At 41.0% G+C, this 27,943-nt stretch overlaps 1 protein-coding gene across 3 annotated transcripts in view; it reads left to right on the forward strand.

Annotated features, from left to right (window-relative positions):
- The window catches only part of LOC124119082 (chitin synthase chs-1-like), a 40,896-nt gene extending 13,640 nt beyond the window's left edge, over positions 1-27,256 (forward strand). For all 3 annotated transcript variants that reach the window (XM_046481486.2, XM_048389370.1, XM_048389371.1), the window contains exons 2-15: positions 5,528-5,774; positions 6,558-6,927; positions 7,874-8,880; positions 9,063-9,168; positions 15,886-16,022; positions 18,863-18,942; positions 19,831-19,939; positions 20,567-20,720; positions 20,928-21,141; positions 21,397-21,597; positions 23,335-23,732; positions 23,888-24,266; positions 24,622-24,879; positions 25,098-27,256. In XM_046481486.2, the coding sequence (XP_046337442.2) occupies positions 5,584-5,774; positions 6,558-6,927; positions 7,874-8,880; positions 9,063-9,168; positions 15,886-16,022; positions 18,863-18,942; positions 19,831-19,939; positions 20,567-20,720; positions 20,928-21,141; positions 21,397-21,597; positions 23,335-23,732; positions 23,888-24,266; positions 24,622-24,879; positions 25,098-26,389 (4,896 nt within the window). In that variant the 5' untranslated portion in view covers positions 5,528-5,583 and the 3' untranslated portion in view covers positions 26,390-27,256. The remainder of the gene's footprint in view (positions 1-5,527; positions 5,775-6,557; positions 6,928-7,873; positions 8,881-9,062; positions 9,169-15,885; positions 16,023-18,862; positions 18,943-19,830; positions 19,940-20,566; positions 20,721-20,927; positions 21,142-21,396; positions 21,598-23,334; positions 23,733-23,887; positions 24,267-24,621; positions 24,880-25,097) is intronic.
- Positions 27,257-27,943: the final 687 nt, after the last annotated feature.

Below are 27,943 nucleotides of genomic sequence, written 5' to 3' on the forward strand. Positions count from 1 at the left end.
ACCACCAAGGTACTTAAGGAGTGTTTGTTGTTAAATACTTATAGTATGCAACCACCAATGTACTGAAGGAATGTGTGTTGTTTAATACTTAGAGTATGTAACCACCAAGGTACTTAAGGAGTGTTAGTTGTTAAATACTTATAGTATGCAACCACCAATGTACTGAAGGAATGTGTGTTGTTTAATACTTAGAGTATGTAACCACCAAGGTACTTAAGGAGTGTTTGTTGTTAAATACTTATAGTATGCAACCACCAATGTACTGAAGGAATGTGTGTTGTTTAATACTTAGAGTATGTAACCACCAAGGTACTTAAGGAGTGGTTGTTGTTAAATACTTATAGTATGCAACCACCAATGTACTGAAGGAATGTGTGTTGTTTAATACTTAGAGTATGTAACCACCAAGGTACTTAAGGAGTGTTTGTTGTTAAATACTTATAGTATGCAACCACCAATGTACTGAAGGAATGTGTGTTGTTTAATACTTAGAGTATGTAACCACCAAGGTACTTAAGGAGTGTTTGTTGTTAAATACTTATAGTATGCAACCACCAATGTACTGAAGGAATGTGTGTTGTTTAATACTTAGAGTATGTAACCACCAAGGTACTTAAGGAGTGTTTGTTGTTAAATACTTATAGTATGCAACCACCAATGTACTGAAGGAATGTGTGTTGTTTAATACTTAGAGTATGTAACCACCAAGGTACTTAAGGAGTGTTTGTTGTTAAATACTTATAGTATGCAACCACCAATGTACTGAAGGAATGTGTGTTGTTTAATACTTATAGTATGTAACCACCAAGGTACTTAAGGAGTGTTTGTTGTTAAATACTTATAGTATGCAACCACCAATGTACTGAAGGAATGTGTGTTGTTTAATACTTAGAGTATGTAACCACCAAGGTACTTAAGGAGTGTTTGTTGTTAAATACTTATAGTATGCAACCACCAGTGTACTGAAGGAATGTGTGTTGTTTAATACTTAGAGTATGTAACCACCAAGGTACTTAAGGAGTGTTTGTTGTTAAATACTTATAGTATGCAACCACCAATGTACTGAAGGAATGTGTGTTGTTTAATACTTAGAGTATGTAACCACCAAGGTACTTAAGGAGTGTTTGTTGTTAAATACTTATAGTATGCAACCACCAATGTACTGAAGGAATGTGTGTTGTTTAATACTTAGAGTATGTAACCACCAAGGTACTTAAGGAGTGGTTGTTGTTAAATACTTATAGTATGCAACCACCAATGTACTGAAGGAATGTGTGTTGTTTAATACTTAGAGTATGTAACCACCAAGGTACTTAATGAGTGTTTGTTGTTAAATACTTATAGTATGCAACCACCAATGTACTGAAGGAATGTGTGTTGTTTAATACTTAGAGTATGTAACCACCAAGGTACTTAAGGAGTGTTTGTTGTTAAATACTTATAGTATGCAACCACCAATGTACTGAAGGAATGTGTGTTGTTTAATACTTAGAGTATGTAACCACCAAGGTACTTAAGGAGTGTTTGTTGTTAAATACTTATAGTATGCAACCACCAATGTACTGAAGGAATGTGTGTTGTTTAATACTTAGAGTATGTAACCACCAAGGTACTTAAGGAGTGTTTGTTGTTAAATACTTATAGTATGCAACCACCAATGTACTGAAGGAATGTGTGTTGTTTAATACTTAGAGTATGTAACCACCAAGGTACTTAAGGAGTGTTTGTTGTTAAATACTTATAGTATGCAACCACCAATGTACTGAAGGAATGTGTGTTGTTTAATACTTAGAGTATGTAACCACCAAGGTACTTAAGGAGTGTTTGTTGTTAAATACTTATAGTATGCAACCACCAATGTACTGAAGGAATGTGTGTTGTTTAATACTTAGAGTATGTAACCACCAAGGTACTTAAGGAGTGTTTGTTGTTAAATACTTATAGTATGCAACCACCAATGTACTGAAGGAATGTGTGTTGTTTAATACTTAGAGTATGTAACCACCAAGGTACTTAAGGAGTGTTTGTTGTTAAATACTTATAGTATGCAACCACCAATGTACTGAAGGAATGTGTGTTGTTTAATACTTAGAGTATGTAACCACCAAGGTACTTAAGGAGTGTTTGTTGTTAAATACTTATAGTATGCAACCACCAATGTACTGAAGGAATGTGTGTTGTTTAATACTTAGAGTATGTAACCACCAAGGTACTTAAGGAGTGTTTGTTGTTAAATACTTATAGTATGCAACCACCAATGTACTGAAGGAATGTGTGTTGTTTAATACTTAGAGTATGTAACCACCAAGGTACTTAAGGAGTGTTTGTTGTTAAATACTTATAGTATGCAACCACCAATGTACTGAAGGAATGTGTGTTGTTTAATACTTAGAGTATGTAACCACCAAGGTACTTAAGGAGTGTTTGTTGTTAAATACTTATAGTATGCAACCACCAATGTACTGAAGGAATGTGTGTTGTTTAATACTTAGAGTATGTAACCACCAAGGTACTTAAGGAGTGTTTGTTGTTAAATACTTATAGTATGCAACCACCAATGTACTGAAGGAATGTGTGTTGTTTAATACTTAGAGTATGTAACCACCAAGGTACTTAAGGAGTGTTTGTTGTTAAATACTTATAGTATGCAACCACCAATGTACTGAAGGAATGTGTGTTGTTTAATACTTAGAGTATGTAACCACCAAGGTACTTAAGGAGTGTTTGTTGTTAAATACTTATAGTATGCAACCACCAATGTACTGAAGGAATGTGTGTTGTTTAATACTTAGAGTATGTAACCACCAAGGTACTTAAGGAGTGTTTGTTGTTAAATACTTATAGTATGCAACCACCAAGGTACTTAAGGAATGTGTGTTGTTTAATACTTAGAGTATGTAACCACCAAGGTACTAAAGGAGTGTTTGTTGTTAAATACTTATAGTATGCAACCACCAATGTACTGAAGGAATGTGTGTTGTTTAATACTTATAGTATGCAACCACCAAGGCACTTAAGGTGTGTGTGTTGTTTAATACTTATAGTATGCAACCACCAAGGTACTTAAGGAGTGTGTGTTGTTTAATACTTATAGTATGCAACCACCAAGGTCCTTAAGGAATGTGTGTTGTTTAATACTTATAGTATGCAACCGCCAAGGTCCTTAAGGAATGTGTGTTGTTTAATACTTATAGTATGAAACCACCAAGGTACTTAAGGAATGTGTGTTGTTTAATACTTATAGTATGCAACCACCAAGGTACTTAAGGAATGTGTGTTGTTTAATACTTATAGTATGCAACCACCAAGGTACTTAAGGAATGTGTGTTGTTAAATACTTACACAATCAACACAGTGCTTAAGGAGTGTTTTTTGTTAAATACTCACGAAATCAACACGGTGCTTATGGGGTGTGTGTTAAATACCTAAACAATCAACACAGTGTGTGTTGTTTAATAAAAAAAAATAAAGCATCACGGTGCTCTAGGAATGTGTATTGTTTAAAACTAAATCATACAATCATCACGGTGTTTAAGGACTGTTATAATGCATGTTATACTGGTTGTTTAATGTTCGTCATTCTCTGAATGTCTTGATTTGTCTCCAAGGCGGAATCACCAGGGTTCGATTTGAACATTTATACCTCTTCTTGTTTTTAACCTTAGCTATATAATGATCACGGTGCTTTAGGGGTGTGTTTGGACATTTATACCATATCTAACACTTATTTTAATCTAGCAGTTGATCAGCAAGTCCCAAAACAAAGTATCATTTTGAATTATTGTTCAAATTGAGAGCAAAGTCCGCGCACGTTCTGTGATTATTACATTTATAGTATTGACCTGTGGAAAGACATGCTAAATTTTGTCTTGATCATATATAGCGTGCAGAACTATTCTTAATTGTTATGTTCTTTCGTCAATATAAGTTGTAGCAGAACCAGTCGTGGTACATTGGGTCTTTTATACGTCCCGCGTTAGGGTTTATACCACGGACCGGGACGTGCGGCTTTCTGTTTCAAAGGATAAAAGGGATTTATTCTGCCTCACAAATCCACCTGCGGACTGACTTGCTCGTGGCTGAGTATTTATATCTATTCTCAACTGAGAAAATAATTTCCCGCTCAGGCGGGATAAAAACTATTTTATCAAGATCACGTGAACCAATCAGATCTCATCATTCTGACATAGAGGTATGATAATTGTATTTTGTATGTTATTCTTTAATTCACCGCCTCCGTGGTCTAGTGGTAGAGCGTCCGCCCGGAGAGCGGAAGGTCGGGGGTTGGATCCCCGTCCGCTTCATGCCAAAAGACGTTGAAAGATGGTACTTGTTGTTACCTTGTCTGGCACTCGGCATTAATGTACTGGTCGGTTCGGAGTCAGTATACTGTGTCTCAGTGGGGTATTCATGTTAAACTGCGGCATGGCATCCCAGTGGGTTGGACTCTAAATCGGCATGAGTTCGGACTAGTACAGGGGCGGTCGGGTAGCCTAGTGGTTAAAGCGTTCGCTCGTCACGCCGAAGACCCGGGTTCGATTCCCGACATGGGTACAATGTGTGAAGCCCATTTCTGCTGTCCCCCGCCGTGATATTGCTGGAATATTGCTAAAAGCGGCGTAAAACCAAACTCACTCACACTCACTCGGACTAGTACAGGCAGTCACACACACATAAGTCGCTATACAAGTTCAGTAATCTGGGACCCGACGTTAAAGGGCAAGTTCACACGGAAATTAACCTATTTTTCTTGTACTTTTTCCACATTAAAAGTGTTAACCTAGAAGTGTCATAGACAAAAATATAAAAATATCACAATTAATTAACATATTTTTCGCATTAAAACGATTTATATTTTTCACCTTTACCAAGTGTTCTATTTCCACAACAAAAACACCATGGCTTATGCCCCTTGCAATATGACGTCATTGGTGCCAATTGATAAACATTATGACGTCATCATGCTTTGTTAGAGCCGCTTCACGTGGTGTAGGTCTAGGTGTGTGATTCTAGCGTCTCAGATGCCAGCCAGCATAGTGTTATGCTGAGTCACCACTGCGCCGGAGTGTGTCGTAGGCCATGTTGTTTTACCGCAAACTGGTACTTGATATCTTTTGCGTTGAGAATAGACAGGGACCCAGTTGAATTGGCACCAATTACGTCATAATCTAAGGGGGATAACTCAGGCCTGTTTAGCTCGAAAAACGAAGGCCTCATAACGGCATATCATTTTTACACTATTGTGAGCTTCCTACTTTCACTGTGAAAAAAATGAGTGTATATTTTCAAACACAGATACTAATTAATTCTAAAATTGCGTTTTGTTTAGAAAAAGAAAGAAAATGATTTTTGCGTGTACACTTCCCCTTTAAACACCATTTCCATTTTTTGTCTAATGTTTATTATAGGTCCTCGTGAGTACAAGAAAATTGCTGACCACGACCATTAACAAGAAACAAATTAAACCGACTTTTTAGAGATTTCAATTCGTTTTTGGCTGCCATTAATTTGTACTGTGTCATTTCAGTTGGTTACTACGGAGCCATACACTGTTCTTGTCCAGAGATATCATCTGAACTAACGATGTTCCGAGCACCATATCTGCCGAACGGGGATGTCCCGGGCCAAGGGGTCGATAACCGTTCATATTGTGACAGCGACATGACGTACGATGAGAGTAACCATGGACTGGATGATACGTTTGATGAAGATGCGGAGGAGGGAGAGGAGGACCGAGTCAGCCATGATGACCTCGAGGAGGAGGATCATGAGACGTAAGTTGTGGCTCTCGAAACACATTCGACTCGGACATTTGTACATGCAGCCTTCCTGCAAATATACCGGATCTCACAGAATTTCTCACAATTTCAAATTATGTATAGGCTAGTGCACGAGGCCTAATCGGTGAAATTGTTAGTTGGGGTTCATGGCTTGGAAGAGTTCAATCCTTAACTGTGCTAACACTATGTGGGTCGATACTAAGAGATGCACGTGAACTGTGTTCGCTGAGCTTTTCGTTCTCATTCTTTCGCTCGAATCCCGCTGGCGACAAGCGTCTTTCGTGAAACTGTTCATCGACGTAAATGATAGGGGGAAAATATGAAAAGTTGTGTGTTTACTAACAATTCAGTTGGTATATGCTCGGTCAAAGACAAAGGAGCCATGATTTAAAACACATTCTACCATGAATTTGGAAAATATTCGATTTTGATTGGTCAATTACAGAGGTCATCAAATCACAATAAACCCCCTCTCTGATTAAAACATCCCATTCGACGGTCGCACCATCGCGGAAGCTAAGCTTTTTAGAAATAGAAACAGTTTATTCTCCCCAAAACACAGTCGCTGGTACAAAAGAGTACAAAAGAAAAGCATGTATACATAAAGTATTAGTGTGTGACAAGATGACAGTATGTCATGCATGGATATATCTATACATTTTCTGTTTTGTGTTTTCGTACTGCTTTAAATATTTAATCGATATGTGCAAGTATGTCAGATTTCAAAGATTTAAACGGTTTGATTTTACTTTTATCTTTGATGCCCTTATGTTGCAGGTCTCAAATGAACTGGGATGTGTTCCGGGTAGTGCCCCGGAAGGAAGAACATGTACGCAATCTCCGTTTCTGGAACCGCGTGTATGTGGGTGTCCGAATCACATTATGCGGTGTTATTTTCCTCTTTGTCCTGGGTACTGGGACATTCACCAAGCTCTGCTTCCTCCTCATTGCCTACAACATGAACTACCACCACGCCGCCGGGGGAGACGCCCTGTCAGGTGCAGCAGAGGACGTGACTGTCAGAGTAGCGTGGATTTGGTCGATGCTAATCCTTATCACAGCGCCTTATGTCTTCACCATTTTGAGAAATATTTTCAGAGTCATCTTCAAGAAGCAGAAGCAGCTGCAGATAATTCCCTTCCTTGTGGTGAGAAGATGTTGATTTTGCAAAGATCGTAGATAAGTTTTGCAGTCTCTCCATTGTCAGCATTGAGATTAACTATTAAGGTTTTAAAAACATCCGGGCCAAAGTCTCTTTCAATGGTTACTTGACCCAAATTCAATTCAAGAATGCCTCAGTGGCCTGGTTTGGAGCGATACCGGTGTGGTTAACTTCATGCACTATTAAAATAGCCTGTGTCGAGCCAATTTTGACGTCTTTAAGTTCCGTCCGTAAGGCGTGCCATGATCTTGGGTTTGAGCCCCGTTCGTCATGATTAGGTTTCTATGTTTGTCCACACCATACTCATGCTCCGGGGTTTTACCACAGTGAAAAACTGTAAGATTTGCATTACATCTTTCTTTCCTCCCACACCAATCTGACACGCCCTGATATTTCTGAAATTATGTTTCTCGGGGCCTTAATCCCAGCTCACTCACTCTCATGGAGACCGCCTCCGTGGTCTAGTGGTAGAGCGTCCGCCCGGAGCGTGGAAGGTCCGGGGTTCGCTCCCCGGCCGCGTCTGCCAAAAGATTGTACTTGTTACCCTGTCTGACGCTCGGCATTAAGGGGCTAAAGCAAGGACTGGTCTGCTCGGAGTCAGTATACTGTGTCTGAGTGGGGTATTCATGTTAAACTGCGGCATGGTTTCTCAGTGAGCTAGCACTATAAATCGGCATCAGTCCGGACTAGTACAAGCAGGCACACACACACACACACGTGCATGCACGTCACTATATAAGTGCAATTATCTTGGACGCGACGTTAAACCCAATTTCACCTCACCTCACTCTCATGAAATATTTTGTCTGTCTGCATTTATCCGAAACACTGCAGAACCGATCAATTAAGTATGTATAGATGATATTGGCAAATGAAAGTTGGTACAATTACGTACAATCGATCTCAATTTCTTTTCGTTTTTTTGCAACAGGTCATGCTGTTTGAGACCTGTCACACTCTCGGTCTGTGCATATTCGTGTTCTTGGTTGCTCCAACCTTCGATCCTGTCATGGTCTTACTGTTGTGTCAGGGAGTGGGGTTCGTGCCCGCATTCAACAAAATATTTTGGACTCGAAAAGAAAATGCAAACAAAGAAAATAGCCACGAAGCATTTGCGTCTCCATTTTGGAGGTCAGTATCTGTAATAACTTTTATACTTCAAGGAGTTTTCATAGGTGTGTCAACTTGGAAGGGATATGTCAAAACAGCTAGACCTTCCGCGACGGTAATTTTGCTACCGTTGTCTCTTGTTCTGATTTCAATGCGATGGTGGGACAACTTCATACAGAGAAAGAAGTCAGTCACCCCCAAATCTGAAAAACAGAAAGTAGTTACTCGATTCGACAAACCACAATCCTTTACGGATTTACTCAAACGCATCGACACAAACAGAGTTAAAATAGATCTGTTGGTTTCAGTGTGGAAAATAGTTTTAACGTGTATAATTCTAGTTATATTGTTCGGTTCAAGTGGAGGAGAGTGTTGGGACACGTTAATGTTTGAGAGCAAAAGCGGAGTGGGATGTGGCGTGATCCCTGGCTTAAAAAATCTGACGCTTGTCAACCAGTTCAGCACAGACTGTGGATACTACACCCCCTACATTGTAGCTGCTTCGTCCGTAATACTGAGTGGAATTGGATACAAAATGGCCAAGTCAGCATGCAAGATCCGATCTCAGTTGTGGTGTTTCTCCCTTCCACTGGCCCTGTGTACGCCGCTATCCTGTGTGGTGCTGCTGGCTACGATATCTTCAACCTCCATTGAAAACATAGGCTGCGACCTTGCTTGGATATCTTCACACAACCAGTTATTCAAAATCCTTAAGCAAGACACTGAAAGCTATTATTTTCCAATCATTTGTGGCGGTTTCCTGTCGATTTTGCTGGTGTGTGCTCATATATGGGTTCCCAAGGCAGGCAGAGTTGCGGCAACTGACAAGTATGTATCATTTGTCTGTCTTTTATCCTCTATATATACAATTTGCCTTCATATTAATTCTTTTCATAACATGTGCTGATAATTATGATATTTACAAAAAAAGGTTTTCTTAGAAAGTGGAGAGTCAGTGATTGTGTAATTGATATAGAAATAGTAAATGTGTGGCTCGTCTATTTTTGTAGATTGTTCAACCGCCCTCTTTATTGTGGTGCCTTCTTCGATACCTCGCTGATGATGAACAGGAGGTCTGATGACAACATCAACATCCAAAAGAACGATTCAAGGACCGTATGTTTTACCTCATAATATGTGCACATCTTAATTCATTAAAATACGTACTGGCACTTACTGGCACTTACTGGCACGTAGTGGCACGTACATGTACTGGCACGCCGTGGCACGTACTGGCACTAAATGGCACGCACTGGCACGCTCTGGCACGTACTGGCACGTACTGGCACGCTCTGGCACGCTCTGGCACGTACTGGCACGTAGTGGCACGTAGTGGCACGCTCTGGCACGCTTTACGCCAAACGCAATGTGTTTCGGCGCATAATCAAGACTGGTTAATCTCTTGCATTGGCAATTTATGTTTACGTAAAGACGCTTCTTAATCTTTGTAATTCAGATACGTAGAAGACATGCTTTATGTAAATATATGTGTAAATCTGAGTACTTTACATACATACCAATGCATGTTTATTCTGAAAATCTTGTCTGATCAAGCAATGTTTGTTTCTTTGCGAGCCCGATCACCCGACCCCATTAGTCGCTTCTTACGACAGACATGGGTTGTTGAAGATCCCTGTGTACCGGGCTAAACCTTCCCTTGGACAGTTCTTCCCCGGTGATGGTTTTGTCTTGGACAGTTCTTCCCCGGTGATGGTTTTGTCTTGGACAGTTCTTCCCTGGTGATGGTTTTGTCTTGGACAACTCTTCCCAGGTGATAGTTTTGTCTTGGACAACTCTTCCCAGGTGATGGTTTTGTCTTGGACAACTCTTCCCTGGTGATGGTTTTGTCTTGGACAACTCTTCCCCGGTGATGGTTTTGTCTGGACAACTCTTCCCAGGTGATGGTTTTGTCTTGGACAGTTCTTCCCTGGTGATGGTTTTGGTTTGGACAACTCTTTCCCGGTTATGGTTTTGTCTTTGATAACTCTTCCCTGATGATGGTTTTGTCTTGGATAACTCTTCCCCGATGATGGTTTTGTCTTGGACAGTTCTTCCCCGGTGATGGTTTTTATCTTGGATAACTCTTCTCCGATGATGGTTTTGTCTCATGCAGTTCTTTCAAGGTGATGGTTTTGTCTTGGACAGTTCTTCCCCCGATGATGGTTTTGTTTTGGACAGTTCTTCCCGGGTGATGGTTTTGGCTTGGACAACTCTTTCCCAGTTTTGGTTTTGTCTTGGACAACTCTTCCCTGATGATGTTTTTTGTCTTGGACAGTTCTTCCCCCGGTGATGGTTTTGTCTTGGACAGTTCTTCCCTGGTGATGGTTTTGGCTTGGACAACTCTTTCCCGGTTATGGTTTTGTTTTGGACAACTCTTCCCCGATGATGGTTTTGTCTTGGACATTTCTTCCCAGGTGATGTTTTTTGTCTTGGAAAGTTCTTCCCCGGTGATGGTTTTGTCTTGGACAGTTCTTCCCAGGTGATGGTTTTGTCTTGGACAGTTCTTCCCAGGTGATGGTTTTGTCTTGGACAACTCTTTCCCGGTGATGGTTTTGGCTTGGACAACTCTTCCCAGGTAATGGTTTTGTCTTGGATAACTCTTCCTTGATGATGGTTTTGTCTTGGACAACTCTTTCCCGGTTATGGTTTTGGCTTGGACAGTTCTTCCCCCGGTAATGGTTTTGGCTTGGATAACTCTTCCTTGATGATGGTTTTGGCTTGGACAACTCTTCCCAGGTAATGGTTTTGTCTTGGATAACTCTTCCTTGATGATGGTTTTGTCTTGGATAACTCTTTTCCGGTTATGGTTTTGTCTTGGATAACTCTTTCACGGTTATGGTTTTGTCTTGGATAACTCTTCCCTGATGATGGTTTTGTCTTGGATGACTCTTCCCCGATGATGGTTTTGTCTTGGATGACTCTTCCCCGATGATGGTTTTGTCTTGGACAGTTCTTCCCGGGTGATGTTTTTTGTCTTGGAGAGTTCTTCCCAGGTGATGGTTTCGTCTTGGACAGTTCTTCCCCGGTGATGTTTTTTGTCTTGGACAGTTCTTCCCCGATGATGGTTTTGTCTTGGACAGTTCTTCCCCGGTGATAGTTTTGTCTTGGACAGTTCTTCCCCGATGATGGTTTTGTCTTGGACAATTCTTCCCGGGTGATGTTTTTTGTCTGGGACAGTTCTTCCCAGGTGATGGTTTTGTCTTGGACAGTTCTTCCCCGGTGATGGTTTTGGCTTGGACAACTCTTTCCCGGTGATGGTTTTGTCTTGGACATTTCTTCCCCGGTGATGTTTTTTGTCTTGGACAGTTCTTCCCAGGTGATGTTTTTTGTCTTGGACAGTTCTTCCCCGATGATGGTTTTGGCTTGGACAACTCTTCCCAGGTGATGGTTTTGTCTTGGACAGTTCTTCCCTGGTAATGGTTTTGGCTTGGACAACTCTTTCCCGGTGATGGTTTTGTCTTGGATAACTCTTCCCTGATGATGGTTTTGTCTTGGACAGTTCTTCCCCGATGATGTTTTTTGTCTTGGACAGTTCTTCCCCGATGATGTTTTTTGTCTTGGACAGTTCTTCCCCAGTGATTATTTTGTCTTGGATAACTCTTCCCCGGTGATGGTTTTGGCTTGGACAACTCTTTCCTGGTGATGGTTTTGTCTTGGACAGTTCTTCCCCGGTGATGGTTTTGGCTTGGACAACTCTTCCCAGGTGATGGTTTTGTCTTGGACAGTTCTTCCCTGGTAATGGTTTTGGCTTGGACAACTCTTTCCCGGTGATGGTTTTGTCTTGGATAACTCTTCCCTGATGATGGTTTTGTCTTGGACAGTTCTTCCCCGATGATGTTTTTTGTCTTGGACAGTTCTTCACCAGTGATTATTTTGTCTTGGATAACTCTTCCCCGGTGATGGTTTTGTCTTGGACAGTTCTTCCCCGCCGATGGTTTTGTCTTGGACAGTTCTTCCCCGATGATGGTTTTGTCTTGGACAGTTCTTCCCCGGTGATGGTTTTGTCTTGGACAGCTCTTCTCTTGTGATGGTTTTGTCTTGGACAGTTCTTCCCCGGTGATGATTTTGTCTGGACAGTTCTTCCCCGGTTATGGTTTTGTCTTTGATAACTCTTCCCTGATGATGGTTTTGGTTTGGACAACTCTTTCCCGGTTATGGTTTTGTCTTTGATAACTCTTCCCTGATGATGGTTTTGTCTTGGATAACTCTTCCCCGATGATGGTTTTGTCTTGGACAGTTCTTCCCCGGTGATGGTTTTTATCTTGGATAACTCTTCTCCGATGATGGGTTTGTCTCATGCAGTTCTTTCAAGGTGATGGTTTTGTCTTGGACAGTTCTTCCCCCGATGATGGTTTTGTCTTGGACAGTTCTTCCCGGGTGATGGTTTTGGCTTGGACAACTCTTTCCCAGTTTTGGTTTTGTCTTGGACAACTCTTCCCTGATGATGTTTTTTGTCTTGGACAGTTCTTCCCCCGGTGATGGTTTTGTCTTGGACAGTTCTTCCCTGGTGATGGTTTTGGCTTGGACAACTCTTTCCCGGTTATGGTTTTGTTTTGGACAACTCTTCCCCGATGATGGTTTTGTCTTGGACATTTCTTCCCAGGTGATGTTTTTTGTCTTGGAAAGTTCTTCCCCGGTGATGGTTTTGTCTTGGACAGTTCTTCCCAGGTGATGGTTTTGTCTTGGACAGTTCTTCCCAGGTGATGGTTTTGTCTTGGACAACTCTTTCCCGGTGATGGTTTTGGCTTGGACAACTCTTCCCAGGTAATGGTTTTGTCTTGGATAACTCTTCCTTGATGATGGTTTTGTCTTGGACAACTCTTTCCCGGTTATGGTTTTGGCTTGGACAGTTCTTCCCCCGGTAATGGTTTTGGCTTGGATAACTCTTCCTTGATGATGGTTTTGGCTTGGACAACTCTTCCCAGGTAATGGTTTTGTCTTGGATAACTCTTCCTTGATGATGGTTTTGTCTTGGATAACTCTTTTCCGGTTATGGTTTTGTCTTGGATAACTCTTTCACGGTTATGGTTTTGTCTTGGATAACTCTTCCCTGATGATGGTTTTGTCTTGGATGACTCTTCCCCGATGATGGTTTTGTCTTGGATGACTCTTCCCCGATGATGGTTTTGTCTTGGACAGTTCTTCCCGGGTGATGTTTTTTGTCTTGGAGAGTTCTTCCCAGGTGATGGTTTCGTCTTGGACAGTTCTTCCCCGGTGATGTTTTTTGTCTTGGACAGTTCTTCCCCGATGATGGTTTTGTCTTGGACAGTTCTTCCCCGGTGATAGTTTTGTCTTGGACAGTTCTTCCCCGATGATGGTTTTGTCTTGGACAATTCTTCCCGGGTGATGTTTTTTGTCTGGGACAGTTCTTCCCAGGTGATGGTTTTGTCTTGGACAGTTCTTCCCCGGTGATGGTTTTGGCTTGGACAACTCTTTCCCGGTTATGGTTTTGTCTTGGACATTTCTTCCCCGGTGATGTTTTTTGTCTTGGACAGTTCTTCCCCGGTGATGGTTTTTGTCTTGGACAGTTCTTCCCCGATGATGGTTTTGTCTTGGACAGTTCTTCCCCGGTGATAGTTTTGTCTTGGACAGTTCTTCCCCGATGATGGTTTTGTCTTGGACAATTCTTCCCGGGTGATGTTTTTTGTCTGGGACAGTTCTTCCCAGGTGATGGTTTTGTCTTGGACAGTTCTTCCCCGGTGATGGTTTTGGCTTGGACAACTCTTTCCCGGTTATGGTTTTGTCTTGGACATTTCTTCCCCGGTGATGTTTTTTGTCTTGGACAGTTCTTCCCCGTTGATTGTTTTGGCTTGGACAACTCTTTCCTGGTGATGGTTTTGTCTTGGACAGTTCTTCCCCGGTGATGGTTTTGGCTTGGACAACTCTTCCCAGGTGATGGTTTTGTCTTGGACAGTTCTTCCCCGGTGATGGTTTTGGCTTGGACAACTCTTTCCCGGTGATGGTTTTGTCTTGGATAACTCTTCCCCGATGATGGTTTTGTCTTGGACAGTTCTTCCCCGGTGATGGTTTTGGCTTGGACAACTCTTTCCTGGTGATGGTTTTGTCTTGGACAGTTCTTCCCCGGTGATGGTTTTGGCTTGGACAACTCTTCCCAGGTGATGGTTTTGTCTTGGACAGTTCTTCCCTGGTAATGGTTTTGGCTTGGACAACTCTTTCCCGGTGATGGTTTTGTCTTGGATAACTCTTCCCTGATGATGGTTTTGTCTTGGACAGTTCTTCCCCGATGATGTTTTTTGTCTTGGACAGTTCTTCCCCAGTGATTATTTTGTCTTGGATAACTCTTCCCCGGTGATGGTTTTGTCTTGGACAGTTCTTCCCCGCCGATGGTTTTGTCTTGGACAGTTCTTCCCCGATGATGGTTTTGTCTTGGACAGTTCTTCCCCGGTTATGGTTTTGTCTTGGACAGCTCTTCTCTTGTGATGGTTTTGTCTTGGACAGTTCTTCCCCGGTGATGATTTTGTCTGGACAGTTCTTCCCCGGTGATGTTTTTTGTCTTGGACAACTCTTCCCCGGTGATGGTTTTGTCTTGGACAATTCTTCGCCTGGTGATGGTTTTGTCTTGGACAGCTCTTCCCTGGTGATGGTTTTATCTTGGATACTTCTTCCCCGGTGATGGTTTTGTCTTGGACAGTTCTTCCCCAGTGATGGTTTTGTCTTGGACAGTTCTTCCCCGATGATGGTTTTGTCTTGGACAGCTCTTCTCTTGTGATGGTTTTGTCTTGGACAGTTTCCCCGGTGATGATTTTGTCTTGGACAGCTCTTCCCCGATGATGATTTTGTCTTGGACAGCTCTTCCCCGGTGATGGTTTTGTCTTCGAAAGCTCTTCCCCGCTGACGAAATAGCATGGGCTAAACCCTCCCTGGGGAGGGAGTGTCCGAGGCCAGTTCTTCACCACCCATGTCTACATATCTATTGTGACGAATATCGAACTGGATTTTCATCATAGTAAACGGGGGAAATTCAGTAAAAAATCTGGTTTTGCTGATTTACATTTAATTTGTTTGCAATCTCTTTATTTCATGACCTAGTTAGTGGTTATATTCCTTTGTCAAAGCACGCTACAAATATGTATTTAAGCAGACTTCTCCTGTACATGAGTTACATTATATTTCCATTTTTGTACTTTAATTGAACCATTCGAGAATTATGAAGAAAATGAGTTAAAACGTTTTAGAAACAGCCTGAATATCACTTACAGTAGAGAAGCTGTGCACGTGCCAATCATCAATTAGCATTGATCATATTCCATAATTATAAAAACACAAACCTCTCAATATTGTGGGACAATATCTAAAATATTTTCAGATAAATAGAGAAAGAGGAAGTTTCCCCAAACGAGAAATAAAATGTTTCATCTGAAGAAATCCTGAAGGGGAGAGACTTGGCCTCGAAAATCTCTTTCCCCGTGTCACAATATGTTTTTATTCCTGGAGAAGATCTGACCACAGCGAGGTTTGACTGTACAGCATGGTCATAATACAGTTGTTTACAGCTTCAAAGAACATTATCATAGTGCTTTGATTGACCATTAGGACAACATCAGTTAGGCAAAGCGACTGCTTCAATTTCAAAATAAAAATAACAAGGTGAGCAACAGTGCCGAGGCGCCTATTCGTCACCAGCTGAAAACCTCTTTTCTTTTACTATGGGTGAAAAAGAAAAGTCCCAGTAGGAAATGTTAAGCAAGATATACAAAGGCGCATTCTTTATCAAGTGAACCTTCTTTTCCATAATTGTTTCTATGTAACAATAGATTCGAGGTGAAAAACATTCTTTCTTTGTCCTCTGCATTTGATGTTTTCCTCTTCCAGGAAAAGATATACCTGAGCAATACACCGGAGCAGAATCTGTACCGGGAAAGCAGCAGAATCCCGTTTGTGTACATCTGCGTCACCATGTGGCATGAAACGAAGGTTGAGATGCTGCAACTCCTCAAGTCGATACTCAAGTAAGAATGCGTGTTTCTACTAACGTTTCTGCAATGTATTATTCAGTTGGATTAAATTGAATCACTTTGCAGACCATTGTGAGGTCCTTGGTTACCATGATGTCACAATCAAATGACCCCCCTGCTACTGAAGCTGGCTGCTTAGGAGATAAACATGCTGTGTTTTCAACGTGGAGCTAGGTTAACTTAGAATAAACCGCGACCAAATTGAATTTGGAACCGAACGCGCAGTGTGAGTTTTCAAATGTTTAATTCCCCCCCCCCCCCCCCCCCCCCCCCGCAACAAACTCATCCCTCTATTAGTCAGTATTATTTGCGAAATTGATTATGATTTAAGAACTTTGGTCCCAGAATCACTCTTCAATATGTTTTGCGTAAATGTATAGTTTGATCTCAGCGCACAGAACACTTATGCAAATGCATTTATACTGAACAACAAAAGTTCCTGTGACATTGAATAAGGCTTAATGCAAAGTCGTTTTTTACCAAATCTGAAACAATTTCTGTTTGCAACAGATAAAAGACCCCTGTAAGTGTTCAAATGGTTCAATTTGCCATACCGACTTCAGAAATACGTGATTTCATAAAAAAAAAACATGAACGTGCCAAAATGTCAATTTACAAATCAGTAGCGTTTGTGTCCACCTCTGCTTGCGATGCAAGCAACACATCTTCGTCTCATGGAATGGACCAGGCATCGCACAGTCCTGTGGGATATCTGTCCATATCTGCTGGAGCATGTTTCGAAGTTCCTGGAGTGTCTGTGGAACACGTGGTTGACGTCGAAGGCGCCGATCCATCTCATCCCACATGTGGTCGATTGGTGAGAGATCAGGGGAGCGAGCCGGCCAGGGGATGACATTCGCCTTGTTTTGTTGAAGAGAATCCTGAACAAGTCGAGCAATATGAGGCCGGGCGTTGTCATGTTGAAAGGTAATGCCTCGGGCATTGGTGATCTCGATGATCTCTTCGCGGTAGCGCTGTCCATTGAGATTTCCCTCTACCACTATCAAACGGGTCCTCTGTCTTGCTGTAATCCCACCCCATACCATAACGCTGCCGCCCCCAAACCGATCTTCTTCCATGACACAATGACGTCGGTACCATCGAATCCTTCCATCGCTGTGGCTGAGGTTGAAACGAGACTCGTCAGTCAATAGAACTTGTCCCCACTGCATGGCCGTCCAGCGTAGACACTGTCTGCACCACTGTAGACGTGCTTGACGGTGGTTGCCTGTCAAAATGGGACGTCTGGCGGTTCTTCTGGCGACAATCCCTGCACATCTGAGGCGACGACGTACGGTTTGTCAAGATATTCGTCGAAGGCCAGGGATGCTTCTTGTAGTCACTGTTGCTGGCTGGAATCGTAGGTGTGTTGTTCGAATCCAGTTGTCTTGTCGATTATTGGTTACGCGTGGCCTGCCACTCCGAGGATGGTCTCTGACTGCATTCGTCTGTTGCCAACGTTGCCATAAACACCAAATGGTGTTTCTGTGGACGTTAAATCGTCTTGCAACATCACGTTGACTCGATCCTGCTTCAAGCATACCAATGGCTCGCAGACGCTCATTTTCGGAAAGGAGTCGCATTTCGTAATGTTGAATAATTGCGTAATTTTGTTGTTTTTCTGAGTGGTTATTGTCAGCACGATGCTAAACAATGCATATGGATTCCTGTTAACGCACATTTTTTTATACCCATTCTTTGGCAGTGAAATACATGGGGTTTGCATAAAAGTCAACTTCTGCTTGGAATGCATGCTTTTCTGTAGCAGTTGCGTTTTTGTGACTTGATTCCATACATATACTACAATATTGAAAAACAAACTTTACTTTTTTGAAAAATACACTAAAATATTGGTGTCATAAGAACTTTTGTTGTTGAGTATATTATTATCATTATTATTATTATCTCAAAATAAAAGAAACTTCAAAGTATGAATATAAACTAACAAAGCAAAGGCGGATGTGGTTGAACGAAAATGGAACCATGTTGATTTGGCTTTTCCTGGATTGACACAAGTGTTGAACAATGCTACACTTATGAAATATACATACTGTGTTTTCACTGTAGAGCTAGGTTACCTGTAGATTTAACCGCGCTAATTTCACGCTGACTATAGGACTACATACATGTACCATGACTATATAAAACGCGAACTCTTTGGTGTTAGCAAATATATTGAGTGCAGTGGCATGGATTGAGTCCAGTGTTTTGAGTGGGTTGTCGATCTGAATTACGGAATCACCGACAACAGCCTGTAAACAAAATATGGCTCAAGCAGTTTGTTTACACCGTAATGCGTCACTCGAACATATGACAGGCATTGAAAGCATGTAAGCACGGCAACTTGGTAAGCGAGCATGAGGTGGGCACCCCTTTAGAAAACTAAGCAAGCTTTGCAAAGCTTTCGTTCGATACCATTATGACGTCATATCGCTCATTGTGACGCAAAAGATATGACGTCACAGTCGTATATTTTACAACATCTGATTGACCAATCAGAATCGAATAACTTTAAAATTCATGGTAGAATAGTATCTCAGCCCCGTGTCTTTTGACATCAAATGTATCAAATCTCGGAGTTTTAAACTTTTACTGACTGGACTGTTGATACATATGATATCTAAAGACACTTGGGTGGGGTTCTCTGTGTAAGGCTTTTCAGGTGGACGAGATGTCGGTCAAATAATCACGTTTTCTCGAGAATCAATTCTTATCTTTAAAACACCATGTCCAATGTTTATTAGACAAGTATATTTATATCTGTTAAGCGCGATAAAGAGTAAACAGAGTTGTGTGGTAATTCTGGAGAAATACATCCAAACTTCTCATTTCAGAATGGATCTCGACAACGCATCACGTGCGCATGTTCAGCAACTATTTGGTGAACCGGATACTGATTTTTACAATATGGAAGGTAGCCAGAATATAACGAATTACGTATAGCGACTGTTTATGATACTAGTCAATATAAGAACCTGCTTGCTGCGTACAAGTCGAACATACTGGTCCGTGGTCTAATGGTAGAGCGTCCGCCTGGAGGGCGAAAGGTCGGGGGTTCGATCCCGGCTGCGTCATACCAAAATTCATAAAAAGATGGTACTTGTTGTTACCCTGTCTGACGTCTCGGCATGAAGGGGCTTAAACAAAGACTGGTCGGATCTGAGTCAGTATACTGTGTCTGAGCGGGGAATTCATATTAAACTGCGGCAAGGCATCTCAGTGGGCGAGTGCTATCAAATCCGCATTAGGCCCTACTAGCACAAGCTGCAAACACACACGTTGTTATAGAAATGAAATAATCTTGTGCGCGACGTTAAACCCCATTTCATACCCCCATTTCGCGTCTGGGTAACAAATATTTACAAAAAAGTGCCTTCTGGAAGAACATGAACCAGTATTTAGATATGTGACCATATTTGGCTTAAGTAACTCATGTAATGCAGGAACGGGGAATTTATTACCAGTCTGAAATGTTTCACTAACATTTGACGAATCAGGACTAATTCCAATTTCAATAAAACATTTTATTATAATCATTGTACGATTCATAAGCATGTGTTAATGAATCACTATCAAATAGGGATGATACTAGGAGTTCGCCAAAAGGTGAGTGTGGAATTCGCTGGTGGAATTCGTTATAAACACACGCAAAGGCAAGTCAATTGTTCGCATAAAGAAACACGGGAACATATGGTAAAGTCAAAATAGGGCACTGCATAGGACATCATTTGTGTCAAATTTGGCAATGTCCTCCACATGATGTGTTTACTGTTTATTTGATACAGTACTTTTCTTTTTTTAGCTCATATCATTTTTGACAATGCATTCGGCAACCAAAGTAATGGCGAAGACAAATATTTGGTGAACACGTGGGTGAAGGATTTTGTCAGCTGCATCAATCAGGCAGTGAGGTAGGAGTGTACAGTCAGCTTTTGTTTTGTGAAGAAGGACTGTGCCGTGGACTGAAGGCCTTTTTAGTTCGTGGCATGTCACACAAGAAACAGATCAAATAGATGTATGCATGTGTCAGGTATATAGGTCTAATCTGACTAATAGGCATGCATGAGTCAGATATATAGTTCTAATCGGACTAATAGATGGATGCATGTGTCAGGATTGTAGTTCTTATCAGCCTACAGTAAACTACGGTTATAACGAACACGCTTATAACGAACTGACGGATATAACGAACTGCTCTTTTGGTCCCGACTATTTGTTGTAGTTATGCTGTATATATGCTTATAACGAACTACGGTTAAAACGAACTAAAATTAGTAGTCCCTTTGAGTTCGTTATAACCGTACTTTACTGTAATAGACGGATGCACGTGTCGGGATTATAGTCCTAATCTGACTAGTATGATTAAGGGCCAAGGACATCTGGGTATGACTACAGACAATGACCCGTCACAGAGATTTAGTTAGATGCTTAAGTAGTAAAAGTATAATTATCATAGTACTATGTTCAAAATTCACAGTTGAGAAATCCTGTTCATTGATGCGAATGAACAGTCATTGTCATATGTAGACTTTTTCCAGTCAAGTGTACCCATCTATGGCAAGCCTGAGTTCCCCTGTGATAATCCCAACCCCGTATGGAGGACGCATGGTGTTCACATTGCCCGGTGGAAACGAACTTATTGTCCACCTCAAGCACAAAGACAAGATTAGGATCAAGAAGAGATGGAGTCAGGTGATTAAATCTTATAAATACCAAAATACACTCAAGCACTCAAAGATTTTTAAAAAAATAAAAAAATAATAACACTCAAGCAATTGAATTCTGTACCAAACTGATCATGTGAAGTAATTCATGTGGATAAATATAACTGTATATCTGTACAGTGTAGACATTGGATGTCGTTATTTCCCAGTGATAATGTATGGATATTGCATACAGGTGATGTACATGTACTACCTGTTGTCACACAAGATGGTGTGTAAGCCAGGAATGTCAGGGAAAGTCTTGTCCAGAATGTCCCGCAACACATTCATCCTGACCCTGGACGGCGACGTGGACTTCCAGCCATCAGCAGTGCAGATGTTACTGGACAGGATGAAGAAGGATTCTCGCGTAGGAGCTGCCTGCGGTCGCATTCATCCTATTGGCTCAGGTCTGTCATGTTGGTGCATTACAATTTCATCACAGTATAGTTTATTTTACATTCGAGTGAGACAATGGGAAAAGATTGTTTTTTTCCTCAAATAAAGTGCTGTGAAAAAACAAGTGACAATTACATTTACCGTGAAGCACACATTGGACTTTTTTCGTACTGACTACAAAGCTGGTGAATCAAAAACGCTTGTGTGTAGCCCACTACTGATTCAAAGTTCTACACAGGTTTGCTCACAGATCAGCATATTTACAGGTCCGATGATATGGTACCAGAAGTTCGAGTATGCCATGAGTCACTGGTTGCAGAAGGCTGCGGAGCATGTGATTGGTTGTGTTCTCTGCAGTCCTGGATGCTTCAGCATGTTCCGGGCATCTGCTCTCATGGAGGACAATGTCCTTCGCAAATATGCAGAACTGTCCGCGGAACCAAGGCATCATGTGCAGCATGACCAAGGTATACGTGATACTAAGTAGCCAGTATTGTTGTTAGGGTTAGGCTAGGGTTTGGGTTAGGTATACGTCTTACTATAAGCTAGGATTGTTGTTAGGGTTAGGTTAGGGTTATGTATACGTCTTACTAAATAGCTAGTGTTGTTGTTAGGTATACGTCTTACTAAATAGCTAGTTTTGTTGTTAGGTATACGTCTTACTAAATAGTCAGTATTGTTGTTAGGGTTAGGGATAGGGTAAGGTATACGTCTAATTAAATAGCCAGTATTGTTTTTAGGGTTAGGGTAAGGGTTAGGTATACGTCTTACTAAATAGCTAGTATTGTTGTTAGGGTTAGGGATAGGGTAAGGGTTAGGTATACGTCTTACTAAATAGCCAGTATTGTTGTTAAGGTTAGGATTAGGTATACGTCTAATTAAATAGCCAGTATTGTTTTTAGGGTTAGGGTAAGGGTTAGGTATACGTCTTACTAAATAGCCAGTATTGTTGTTAAGGTTAGGGTTTGGTATACGTCTTACTAAATAGCCAGTAGTGTTGTTAGGGTTAGGGATAGGGTAAGGTATACGTCTAATTAAATAGCCAGTATTGTTTTTAGGGTTAGGGTAAGGGTTAGGTATACGTCTTACTAAATAGCTAGTATTGTTGTTAGGGTTAGGGATAGGGTAAGGGTTAGGTATACGTCTTACTAAATAGCCAGTATTGTTGTTAAGGTTAGGGTTAGGTATACGTCTTACTAAATAGCTAGTATTGTTGTTAGGGTTAGGGATAGGGTAAGGTATACGTCTAATTAAATAGCCAGTATTGTTTTTAGGGTTAGGGTAAGGGTAAGGTATACGTCTTACTAAATAGCTAGTATTGTTGTTAGGGTTAGGGATAGGGTAAGGTATACGTCTAATTAAATAGCCAGTATTGTTTTTAGGGTTAGGGTAAGGGTTAGGTATACGTCTTACTAAATAGCCATTATTGTTGTTAAGGTTAGGGTTAGGTATACGTCTTACTAAATAGCTAGTATTGTTGTTAGGGTTAGGGATAGGGTAAGGTATACGTCTAATTAAATAGCCAGTATTGTTTTTAGGGTTAGGGTAAGGGTAAGGTATACGTCTTACTAAATAGCTAGTATTGTTGTTAGGGTTAGGGATAGGGTAAGGTATACGTCTAATTAAATAGCCAGTATTGTTTTTAGGGTTAGGGTAAGGGTTAGGTATACGTCTAATTAAATAGCCAGTATTGTTGTTAAGGTTAGGGTTTGGTATACGTCTTACTAAATAGCCAGTAGTGTTGTTAGGGTTAGGGATAGGGTAAGGTATACGTCTAATTAAATAGCCAGTATTGTTGTTAGGGTTAGGGTTAGGTTTAGGTATACGTCTTACTATAAGCAATTTTTGTTGTTAGGGTTAGGTATACGTCTTACTAAATAACCAGTATGGTTGTTAGGGTTAGGGTTAGGTATACGTCTTACTGTAAGCTAGTATTGTTGTCGGAGAAAAAGTCCTGCTCAGGAAAAATCTGAAAAGTATTTTGCTCATAGTATCGACAAATCAGATGAATATTAAGAGGTCTTTCAAAACAGATTAGTCTTTTTTTCTAACCGTTGCCTTTCAATCTGACAATTATGTATACAGAGTTCAAGAGTATGTGGCGTATATAACATCAGATCTAGAGAATCACTGTTCATGATATAACACGTTTAGGGCTTTTGTATCGTTTTCATAACCTTTAGTGTACCTCGTATGATTTAAAGGTGAGGACCGCTGGCTGTGCACACTGATTCTACAACAAGGTTCCAGAATAGAATACGTTGCAGCAGCTGATGCAAAAACCTACGCGCCTGAAGGTTTCAGGGAATTCTACAATCAGCGACGCCGATGGACTCCTTCTACAATGGCTAATGTACTCGATGTTCTACAGTCAGCAGGTGAAGCAAGAAGGAAGAATAACGATATATCCTTTCTCTATATAATGTACCAAGGACTACTCTTCGTTTCATCCGTGTTGACCCCTGGAACAATATTTCTCATAATATTCAGTGCCATTAACACAGCCTATCCCGAACTGCCGCTGTATGCAGCCATGATACTCAACCTCGTCCCTGTGGTCATCTTCGTCGTCCTACTGTTTACAGCAAAGGACGACATTCAGGTAATTTGGTAAAAAAAATGTTTTTAGTGTGAAAGAAATTGTAACTAACTTATACTTTTATTGATGCATTTGTAGGATTTGAGGACATCATTTGTAGTATTTGAGAACAACATTCGTAGGATTCAATAATTGTCATTGTACCGTTCATATTTCAGATTGCATACGCTGGCATCCTCTCTATTGTGTACGCACTGGTGATGACAATCGTCCTGGTTGGACTCTTTAAGCAGGTAGTTGAGAGTAACTTCTGCTCAATGACTGCAGGATTTTTCTTGTTTGTGGTTGGAGTCTTCCTACTGTCAGCAATGCTCCATCCACAGGAGTTTATCACTGTTGTCTACGGTTTCTTCTACTTCCTAGCTATTCCGTGTATGTCCATGCTACTTATGTTCTACTCCTTTGGGAACCTCAATGTAGTGTCCTGGGGTACAAGGGAGACAGCAGGCAAGAGTGTTTCGGAGAATGTTGCCGATGTGCCACAACACAAGATGAAGAATAAATCAGCCCTGCATGGCATACTCAATAAAATGAAAGGTGACACACATTTGATATTAGTCATTTAATTGACACAATTTTCCATACATATGGAAGTGCTTATAACTTCGTTATTAAGGTCGCAGGAGGGATGAGACTTGTACATGTACTTGTTGATAAGTTGTACTGCATTGGGAATATGTTTGTCCAAAGCGGAAGTGAAGTCAGTTAACCGCAGAAGCTTATAATTTTGTTATTTAGGGTGGCACTTGCACAGAACCGAGTAGAAAACACTCAAATCTTTCTTATTAAGATAGTTGGAGGCATAGGATTTTCTGATTCAAAGTCATGCACTGTGTTTGTGTTTCCTAAATCCGAAAGTGGTTTCTAATTAATCATTCTTTCACTTTGGCAGGTTCTGCAGATGATTCCGACTCGGACTATGTGTTCTCCTTTGGAAACATGTTGCGGTGCATTTGTTGCCCACGGCCGGTGTTGAGAGACCAGACCGCAAAGATCGAGTTACTTATTGGGAAAATGGAGGACATGGAATATGCATTGAAGCACAAAGATGATGGTGATGATGCTTCTTATGATGGCAGGCCAACTGCGTCAAATGAGGAAGGCACGCCATTTTCACATGTGCCCATGATGTTCGATGGAGGAATGCGCAGTAAGTGTTTTATCTTACATACAAGCTCTGTATCACTTTACATAATATTGTCTACAGATGGACATAAGACTGCTGACAGTATTTTCCTTTCAAATGTATTATACATTAACTTCGTAATGAAGATTTTCAAAATGGTATCTGTTGCCTTTACTAAATGTTAACTTGTATAAAATGAAATCACAAATGGTTTATTAATGACAGTGTTTTCCACTTTCAAGGCAATCCCATGTTTGAAGCTGATCCTGAACTGATGCCAGCGGAAGATGATGAATTTGGTGACCCTCGATGGATCAGTGACAAAGCACTTGGTGAAACGTACATTGAAGAATTATCAGAAGAAGAGACTAATTTCTGGAATGAATTGATCACACAACACCTCAAACCTCTACATTTGTCGGACAAACAAAAAGATGAGGTTGCCCAGGGACTAACGCATTTGCGCAACACAGTGTGCACATTCTTCTTCCTTTCCAATGTTTTGTTTGTCACGATGATGTTTATCTTGGAGAGTGTGTCAGAGTATACTCCGAGCCTTGTCTTTAAACTACCATGTGACACCGGGGATCATGGAGCAACACGGGAGCCTGTTGCCATTGCCTTTACTCTCATCTTTGGCATTTTGCTGTTTATTCAGTTCATCTGTATGTTATTCCATCGCTGGTCTACTCTTCTCGCTATAGCCTCAATAACAGAATTTCACTTCAAGTCTGAGAAAACTATGGCACATGAGAGAGAAAATACCATGTCCGCTGTTGAAGAGATGTATGTGAGAAACAGTCTAAAGGAAGATGATAACAGGAGTGTACTGTCAGAATATTCCGATGTCACTACTCGTGGGGAAACAATTAGCAGGCGCCACAGAGATAATTTGATGGCACGCTTCCTACGGGATGCTTCACAGAAGAGGCAAGAACAACCGAATAGCCTGAATGCAATATTCACCGCCCATATGAAGAAGATATCAGAAAATGAGGAAGTAATTAAAGACGGTGTTGATGAAACAAAGGGAGCTGTATCGGAAAGTGTCAAACGAATATTCCCATCAGTGTCCAATCAGTCATTGTTTACCATAGCAAATATGGTAAAGAACGACAAACAGAAAGAAAGAATAAAGACAATGGCAACGAAGAACTGGGAAAATGCTTTTAAACGAATAAAAACTCCTAAACTTTTGGATATTGTGAATCAAGCCAAGCGACAAGACGAAACAGAACCCAAGGTGAGGTTTGCTCAAGAACAATCCAAGGGAAATGATAGGGCCTCAATTGTTGAAGAAATAGCAAGGCCACTGAAAGTAAGTCCAAGCGAGGATGACAAAGCTCCTCGAGCCTCGGGGTGGCAGACTCTGAAGACAAGTCGTCTACTGAGGAAACCTGAAAAACCTGAGGAAATGCAAGTCTTGGGCAAAGAGACAGGGGAGGGAGAATCCTTTCTCACTGACTCCAGCACTGACCGGATTGGTTTTAGGGACTCTCATATTGCTGCTGCGAATGAGAAAACGGATCTATAACCTTCAGTCAGTACTACAGATATTGTTGCATTCCACATTTTGACAGTACCTTTATGCGGACGCCTAATACTTCATTTCGCTTGGCATAAAGAGGACAAGTTAATATTATGCATTAGTTCCACTTTTCGTTTTCACTCTTATGGCAAAATAATGTTTTTCATGGGCAGTGCCCTTTACGATTTATGTCTAATGTGAAATGCTCAACATGTTCCATACAACCAAGAGGTAGTCGGGTAGCAGTGTGATTAAAGCGTTTGCTCATCACGCCGAAGACCCGGGTTCGTTCCCCGACATGGGTACAATATGTGAAGCCCATTGCTGGTGTCCCCCGCCGTGATATTGCTGGAATATTGCTAAAAGCGGCGTAAAATCATACTCGCTCACTCGCCATTCAACCATGAATTTGAAAAGTGCAATTCTAATTGATCGATCTCCTGTTTCAAATTCTTCTGATAAAAGCAGCCAATTCCTGCTGAGTAGGAGGAACTTCCCAGGAAGACTGCACTGTATCTTTGTGTTTTAGCAGAACCATTTCATTCTGTCAAAGGATGTCATACCTTTTATCATTTAGAAATTTAAGTTTAATTCGTTTTTAATAGAATATTGTTGTTTATGTTCAATAATAGTCTACTATGTCTTTGCCTACCTTTTAACCATCCATTAGTCAGATTTAGTATTTTTTAATCGGCGCCTGTTTAACTGGCTTACATTATAATTACATCTGCATGTCAACTTTGTGAAACAATCAAACTTCAGGTGGAAAGATTGAGTTGGAAACAACGAGCACAACTGTGTATGTGTGATTTAGCACAGATACTCTGCTTATTGTCAATTTGTATAAAAGTGTATTAAATACTCCGTGAGGTCCAAGTTGTCCATCATTTCCCAAAATATCTAACGCACGCACACACGCACGCAAATTGCACAAAACATTACACTGACATTATGAACTGGTGTCTGTGGTAATAACCCAACTATTGTTCATACTTTACGGCAGTGTATGGAAAAGGTTAACATGACATGTTCCACACTGAGAACACACAATGTAGCATTTTAAGCACGTGTGTCATTCCAGGAAAAGACAACTCAACATGGTTCCAAAACAGGCAAAGCAAAAAAGCACACTGAAGCACCTTGAAGCACATCCGCATTTGCTTTGTTAATTTATATTGTGTATTGCCCACATAACATACAACACAGAGGTACGAACACAAGACGTTTACTTGAAAAGGACAATAACGAGACTAATCACAATCGAAATCGGATCACGTGCAGCCACACACTACTGTTGGGGACCGTTGCGTTCAGGTGAAGCGGTCCATCACCGGGAACAACCTCACAATTGATACTTTGAAGTTTCAATTTTTTTTTAGATCAAACCATACATTTAAGCAAAATCTATTCAGGAATGATTCGGTAACCAAATTTCTTAAATCACAATCAATTTCGCACATAATACTGATTGATAGGGGGACGAGAGTTGTTGCAGGTTACAGAGAGGGACGAGTGGTGACGAACGTGTAGAAAGTTATGGGTCTCTCGGGATTATAGTTT

This window comes from Haliotis rufescens, unplaced genomic scaffold (genome assembly GCF_023055435.1).
Source record: "Haliotis rufescens isolate VD_foot unplaced genomic scaffold, xgHalRufe1.0.p SCAF_8, whole genome shotgun sequence".
Classification (NCBI taxonomy): domain Eukaryota; kingdom Metazoa; phylum Mollusca; class Gastropoda; order Lepetellida; family Haliotidae; genus Haliotis; species Haliotis rufescens.